At 41.0% G+C, this 8,238-nt stretch overlaps 1 protein-coding gene across 1 annotated transcript; it reads right to left on the bottom strand.

Moving 5' to 3' along the window:
- Positions 1 to 2,833: 2,833 nt before the first annotated feature.
- LOC122236639 (programmed cell death protein 2-like) lies at positions 2,834 to 4,031 on the bottom strand. The gene is given in 3 exon segments (XM_042978772.1): positions 2,834 to 3,183; positions 3,186 to 3,584; positions 4,019 to 4,031. Coding segments are annotated over 3 exon segments (762 nt in total).
- Between the last annotated feature and the right edge of the window lie 4,207 nt (positions 4,032 to 8,238).

The following is an 8,238-nucleotide window of genomic DNA, read 5'->3' as shown; positions in this document are numbered from 1 at the left end:
TGTTCTCCAGTAAAACTAATTGTAAACTGTCTATTACACCAGGATTCTTCAGATGACATACTTATGACTACATCTTACAGTTTTTAGCAATGTGCCTTTTTTGTTGAACAGTCTTATAGTGAGGTACAAAACTTGTTTTCCAGTTATCCTGATCATCTTTGGTTTCTCTGCAAGAAGAAGCCAAAAGCTCTTAAAACTTATGCTTGATAATTAACATGTCAGTGTTTTATCTTCTTTAGAAAAGACTGCAGTGCTTAAGTGACTCAGTTGGTTAAGCATCTGACTTCGGCTCAGGTCATAATCTCACAGTTTGTGGGTCCGAGCCCCATGTCAGGCTCTGTGCTGACAGCTCCAAGCCTAGAGCCTCTTTGGATTCTGTGTCTCCCTCTCTCTCTGCCCCTCCCACTTGCACTCTGTCTCTCTCTCAAAAATACACACTTAAAAAAAAAGACTTATATGCCCAGTGAATTCTACCCGATTTATCATTGAACTTAGGGAAACTTCAAAGTTTCAGGTTATGAAAGATTTTGAAATCTATCTTAACATTTACCCAGGAGAACTTCATGAGATAGACAAAATGGACTATGATTTTAAGCTATCTTTTCCTGACAAATTACAATAAAGATAATGTGAGCTCATTTGATGTTTAGTAAACCTTGGTAGAATATAAGTGTTATGTGTGATGTGGATAACTCTAACAGAATGTCTATTTAATTATATCACAACCTTACATTAGCTTTAATACCAAATAGATTGTAACTGTGTCCACATAAGTCAATCACATTGTTCCCCATTGTCAGTTTTTACCTTGGGTACCCATACATTATTCTAAAGGTGACAGATTAAGTCCATTAGAAGCCCCCTGTTTGGGGCGCCTGGGTGGCTCAGTCGGTTAAGCGGCTGACTTCGGCTCAGGTCATGATCTCGTGGTCCGTGAGTTCGAGCCCCGCGTCGGGCTCTGTGCTGACAGCTCAGAGCCCGGAGCCTGTTTCAGATTCTGTGTCTCCCTCTCTCTCTGACCCTCCCCTGCTCATGCTCTGTCTCTCCCTGTCTCAAAAATAAATAAACGTTAAAAAAATTTTTTTTTAATTTTTTAAAATTTTTTGTGGTAAGAGACACAGAAGGTGAATGCATGACGATAAACAGATCAATCCAACAAGAGCATAACAATGGAATATAACTACACACCCTGCAAGGAACACCTCAATACATAAGCAAATATTAATAGAAATAAAGGCAGAAAATGACAGTAGTACAATAATTGTAGGAGAATTTAACACTCCACTAATGTGAATGCGTAGAACATCCGGACTGATAATCAGTAAGTAAAGGGTAGATTTCAGTGACACATTAAATAAACCTGGTGGACTTAACAGATACATGTGGACAATCCACCCCAAGCAGCAGAATACACATTCTTTTCAGGTGCACATGGAACATTCTCCAGGATAGATCATGTGTTAGGCCACAAAACAAGTCTCTAATTTTAACAAGACTGAAATCATACCAAGCATGTTTTCCATGCACAGCAGTATGAAGTTACAAGCCAAGTACAAGAAAAGAATAGGAAAAAGCTCAGTCAGGTGGAGGATAACAGCATGCTACTAAAAACCAACAGGCCAACAGAGAAATTAACATGGAATCATCAAATACTCGGAGCCAGATAAAAATGAATGAATGCCGTGATGGAAAATTTTTTGCACGTGTAGCACACACAGTCCTAAGAGGGAAGTGCATACTGACACAAGCCTACCTCAGGAAACAAGAAAAATCTCAAACATTCTAACCTCACACCTAGAGTAACTAGAAAAAGAACAAGCAAAGCCCAAGTCACAGAGAACAGAGCAGAAAGAGATGAAATGGAGATTTAAAAATAGAAAACATCAAGACAACTAAGAGCTGGTTCCCCACCCCCTTTTTTGGTCTTAATTAGCCCATGAACCCATTTTATTGTAGAAAGAAACAAACATACAGATAAAACAATTATTTCACTTAGTCCCACTATTCGTAGTTAATTAGTTCACACCGAGTATGTGTCTTTCCAGATTTCTGTGGACAAACACACATATAAATACTTTTACAAAGATACAAACATACTATGAATATCTTGTTGTCAGCTGAAAGCTGTATGTTTTTTCTAATACAAGTTGCTTTAAATTTTTAAATATTTATTTAGTTTTTGAGAGAGAGAGCATGAGCGCGGGAGGGAAGACAGAGTGAGACACAGAATCCGAAGCAGGCTTCAGGGTCTGTACTGTCAGCACAGATCCCAACATGGGGCTAGAACCCACAAACCGTGAGATCATGACCTGAGCTGCAGTTAGACGCTCGATCAGTTGAGTCACCCCGGTGCCCTGTAAATCTGTATCTTATTTGATGTGCATATAGGTCTGTATCATTAAGACTCCACTGGGGCTCCTGGGTGACTCCATCTGTTAAACATTTGACTTTGGCTCAGGTTATGAATTCCCAGTTCATTAGATCAAGCCCTGCGTCAGGCTCTGTGGTGACAGCTTGGAGCCTGGAGTCTTCTTTGGATTCTGTGTTTCCCTCTCTCTCTGCCCCCACCCACATTCTCTCTCTCTCTCTCTCTCTCTCTCTCTCTCTCTCTCTCTCTCTCAAAAATTAAAAAAAAAAAAACATTAAAAAAGAAAAGACTGCATTACTTTCTGCTGTAGGGACCCACCAAAATTTATTGAATTACTTGTCACTGGACCTTTTTGTTTCACTAATATTTACATATTGTAAACTCACCTAAAACAACATCTTTGTCTCTGGTATAGGTATTTCCTTAGGATACAGTCCTAGCACGGGAATGGTAAGGTCTAAGAGATTATGAGAATTTGTAAGGCTTTATGACCTTGTCTTCAGATGTGTCTGTTATATCTTGCTTCCAAACCAGTTCCTCTGTGTAGCCAATCCCCTGTCTACAGCTTTCAACACAGGTGGAGACAGCCAGAACACCCCAATCAACACTCCTGCCGAGTCTGTTGGCCTTTAGGTGGTTGAGCCGCTGAGGCATGACCTGGAATTCAAATATTCTCTTGGCCCCACAGGGGCAAACTGGAATATCCTTTTCTTGAGGGACATTTTCACCAGAGATCCAGATGGGTGCAATCCCTCTGGCATATCTAAGAATCTGCTCTGGCTCTAGGGCTATTTTAGTTTTAAACTTCTGGAATTTTTATCTTCCTTGGGTTCATGTTTTGCCATGGAATCCAATTCTTCATCAGGTGCTTCACCCATGCTTCCTGTAATTTCTGCTTCCCTTCCCTTTTCAACATCTTCAAGTGTAACCTCATCTTCTGTTCTTATTACAATTTCAAATTCTGATTGTCTACAAGCCTGCTTATGTCCCCATCTCCAGTCTGGAGTATGATGCTCCTTACTTCGGTAACGTGCCTCGTGACAGCTGGAGCATGTTTGGGGGCTTAAACTGCCACCAACCCTGCAGAGATGAACCCCAGACTTGAGCTGGAGGCACACAGACTCTCCTGTCTCTGGAGGAGGGTCCTCAGAAGGTGGCTGATATGAGTAAAAGTCATTTTTCCTGGGTAGCTGATTTCTAAGAACTTGCTTGGGAACTGCTCACTGCAGCATCCATGCTGGCACTGCTTCCATGAAGCTCTGCTCAGCTGGTCTGGCTGAGGTGACAGCCATGGAGAAAGAGTGGCGGACTGCTCATGTGCTTGCACTCTTAAGAGCTGGTTCTTTGAAAAGATACAATTGATAAAATCTAACAAAACTAATCAACAAAACAAAAGAGAAGACTCAAGATCAGAAATGAAAGAAAATTACTGTCGACACCACAGAAATAAATGGATTAAAAGAGATTACTTGGAGAAATTTTATACCAACAAATTGCACAATGTAGAAGAAATATACACACATTTAGAGGCTATAATCCTCAAGAGTAGATCAGGATGAAACAGAAAATGTAAACAGATCTATTACTAGAAACAAAATTGAATTACTAACCAAACCACTTCCTGGAAAAGTTCAGGACCACCCAGACAACCTCTCAGGGGCATTCTACCAACATATATAGAAGATGTAGGAGCCACATTACCCAAACTATCCCAGACTGTAGAAGAGGGAGGAATACTTCTAAACTCTTTCAAGAGGCCAGAATTCCCCTCATATTAGACACCATACAAAAAAATTATAATATATAATATAATATGTCTACATATTAGACTACTACATATACAGACTACTACATATTAGACATCTGTACAAAAAAATTATGGATGAATTTCCCTGATGAAGATGGATAGAAAAATACCAAGCAAAATATCAGCAAACTGAATTCAAAATACATGCAAAAGAGCATTCTCCACAATATAGTGGGGCTTCAGGGATGCAAAGATTTTTTTAATATACGTATATCAATCAACATGAGATACCACGTTAATGAAATAATTTACAAAAATCATATGATCATCTACATAGATGTAGAAAATCATTAGACAAAATTCAACCTCCATTCCACTGTTTTTTTTTAAGTTTATTAATCTATTTTGACAGACAGAGTGAGTGCGAGGTGGGGGAGGGCAGAGACAGAGGGAGAGAGAGACCCCAGGAAGGCTCCCTGCTATCAGCGTGTAGAACCCACCAACAGCGACATCATGATCTCGGCTGAGACCAAGAGTCAGAGATTCAACCGACTGAGCCACCAGAGTGTCCCGATCTCCATTCCCAATAAAAACTCTCAAAATGGGGTGTACACAAGGAATGTACCTCAAAGGCCATATATAACAGACTCACAGCTAACATACTCAATGGTGAAGAGCCAGAAGCTTTTCCTCTAGGGTCAGGAACAAAGCAAGGATGTCCACTCTCACCACTTTCACTCAACATAGTCCTGGAAGTCCTAGCCATACTAGTCAGAGAAGATAAAGAAATAAGAAATATGCAAACTGTTAAGAAGGAAGAGAAAATTATCAGTATATGCAGATGATAAGAAACTATATATAGAAAGCCCTTAAGACTTTAAAAAATTATTAGAAATAATAAATGAGTTTAGATTCATTACAGAATACAAAATTAATACACCCAAATCTGTTGCATTTCTATTTCTAATAAAAAAATAGCAGATGAGAAATTAAGAAAACAAACTCATGTTCAATGTCTTCAAAAACAATAAAAGACAGTGAGTAAATGTACCCAATGAAGTTGAAAGACCTGTACTCTGAAAGCTATAAGACATTCAATGTACAAAATTGAAGATGATAAAATAAATTCAAAGATATACTATTGTCATGGATTGCAAGGATTAATATTGTTAAAAATGCCCATAGTATGAAAAGCACTCTACATATTCAATGCAATCCCTATCAACATACTAACAGTATTTTTCAAAGATCTAGAGCAAGAAATTCTAAATTTTGTATGGAAACAGAAAAGATTCCAAATAACCAAAGCAGTTTTGAGAAAGCATACCAAAGCTGAAGATATAACAGTCCCAGATTTCAGACTCTGTTAAACAAAACAGCATAATACTGGCACAAAAGCAGATACAGAGCTCAAGGCAACAGAATAGAGAGTCCAGAAGTAAACCCATGTTTATATGGCCAGATTATCTACAAAGAAGGAGCTGAGAATATACAGTGGGGAAAAGACTGTCCCTTCAGTAAGTGGTGTTGGGAAAATGAGACAGCTACCTGCAAGATGAAACGGCCAGCTTTGTACCCCTTACCTGAAAGGAAACTCCGTATGGATTAAGTACCTACATGTAAGACTTGAAACATGTACACCTCTTAAGACAAAACAGAGGTGCTGAACTCATGGATGTCAGCCTTACCAATATTTTTGTGGAATTATCCCTTCAGTTAAGGGAAACAAAAGGAAAACTAAAAAATTGAAACAGGAGCATAACAGACATTTTCCCACAGAAAATATAACATGCCACTTAATGCATGAAGAGCTGCTCAAAATCACTAATCATCAAGGAAATGCACATCAAAACCACAACGAACTATCTCTTCACAGAAGCCAGAATGGCTACTATCAGAAAGATAAGAAATAACAAGTGATGGTGAAGGTGTGGAGAAAAAAATCTCCTTATTGTTGTTGGGATTTAAATTGGTGCAGCCACCTTGGAAAAGAGTGTGGAGTTTCCACAAAAAAGTAAACACGATTACTGTATGTCCATAATTCCACTTCTGGGTAGGTAAACTTACCAAATTGGGGTGCCTGGGTGGCTCAATCGGTTGAGCATCTGACTCTTGGTTTGGGCTCAGGTCATGATGTTATGGTTACTGGGTTTGAGTCTTGCATAGGTCTCTGCGCTAACAGTGCAGAGTCTACTTGGGATTCTCTCTCTTGCATTCTCTTTGCCCCTTCCCTGCTCGTGCTCTGTCTCAAAATAAATACACACGAAAAAAAAATTTTAAATACAAATAAATTTTTTAAAAGCTTGCTATGATTGGGGCACCTGGGTGGCTCAGTCGGTTAAGCGTCCGACTTCAGCTCAGGTCATGACCTCACAGTTTGTCAGTGCAAGCCCCACGTCAGGCTCTGTGCTGACAGCTTAGAGCCTGGAGCCTACTTCATATTCTGTGTCTGTCTCCCTCTCTGCCCCTCCCCCACTCACACTCTGTCTCTGTCTCTTGCTCGAGAATAAATAAACACTAAAAAATTTTTTTAAAAAGCTTGCTATGAGGGAAGCATAATGATGAAGGTATGGACATATAGAAGTATATTCAATAGGAGTCAAAGTCATCACTTAAGACAGAAGTTCCGTTACCATAAATTTCATGTTTTTTCACATTAAACAACTGTCCAGGGACATGTGCGTTATCAGAGCATCTCAGTTCCAGGCCACGGAAACAGTTCTGCTGAAAATCCCCAGCCCTGAAGAGCCTGTCCTGGATAATCCGAGAGTGAAAGAAACTCAGGGAGAAATCTTCATGAACTTGCATTCGGTAAGGTTTCTTAACTTACAGGATAATCACAAGGAACACAAGAAAAGTAGGTAAATGAGGCTTCAGCAGGATGAAAGTCTTGTGCATCAAAGGTCATTATCGAGAGATTGAAAGGACACCCATAAAATGGGAGAACAACCTTGTAAATCACATCCATGGTAAGATTTTATCATTCAGAATACACAAAGAAGTCTTAAGTGAATAACAAAAACGTGGCCCAGTCAGTGAGCAAAACCTTGAACAGCCATTTCTCTTAAGATGATGCACAAATGTCTAATAAACACATGAAACGATCCTCCCATCAGGACGATGCGAGTCAGAACCACGATGAGACGCCACTTCCCACTCACGAGGACGGCTAGGAGCCAGAATCCAGAAAAGAAGCGGCGGCCAGGATGTGGAGAAAGCGGAACCCTGTGCTTGGCTGGTGGGAGTGTCAGGGCAGCTGACGTGGAAAAAAGATTGGTGGTTCCTCAAAAAGTGAAACACAGAACCGCAGTGTGACCCAAGTGTTCCAGCCCTACGTAAACGGAAACACTCAGATGTGTGCCCACGAATGCCAGGTGCAAAACTGTGCAGACCCCGCAAAAGAGGGACACGTCCCAAGTGTCCCCCAGTGTGTGGATGGATGAACAGGGTGCGGCGTATCCACAGGACGGACGGTGATTCAGCCCCAGAGAGGAATGAAGGACAGACACAGCATGCACGTGAACGTATGGTGACAATGTTATACCACGTGGAAGACACCAGCCACACCAGGCCACATGGTGTGAGTCACTTACCTTAAATAGGCAGAGTGGGCAAATCCGTAGAGACACGAAGTATTTCAACAGTGCCCAGGAGGCATGATTTCCTGGCTATTGTGGCCTTTAAATTTGTTTAGGAAAATGGAGATATAAGTCACATCCCATAGGGCTCACACATGTTTTTACATGTTTATTTATTTTGAGAGAGGGAGCAGGGGTAGGGGCAGGGAGAGATGGGGACAGATCTGAAACGGACAATATACTTAAGCCCAATATTGGGCTCCGACTCACTAACCAGGAGCTCATGACCTGAGCTGAAGTGCTTCGCTCAAGCGACTGAGTTGCCCAGGTGCTCCTGTGCTCACACTCTTAAGAGTAAAACTCAGTGTTCTTCCCTCCCCTCCCCTCCCCTGCCCTGCCCTGCCCTCCCCTCCCCTCGCGTGTTCCCAGGCTGTCCCACATCAACCCACCACCTGAAGAAGGAAGTGGAGCGTTTACATTCCACATCCACAGGGACTGATTACAAACTGTATCTGCCGTGACTTTCCTTGCAGAATATAACGCAC

This window comes from Panthera tigris, chromosome A2 (genome assembly GCF_018350195.1).
Source record: "Panthera tigris isolate Pti1 chromosome A2, P.tigris_Pti1_mat1.1, whole genome shotgun sequence".
Lineage (NCBI taxonomy): Eukaryota > Metazoa > Chordata > Mammalia > Carnivora > Felidae > Panthera > Panthera tigris.
The sequence above is the reverse complement of the archived record's forward strand: the minus strand, read 5'-3'. Positions and strand labels throughout refer to the sequence as shown.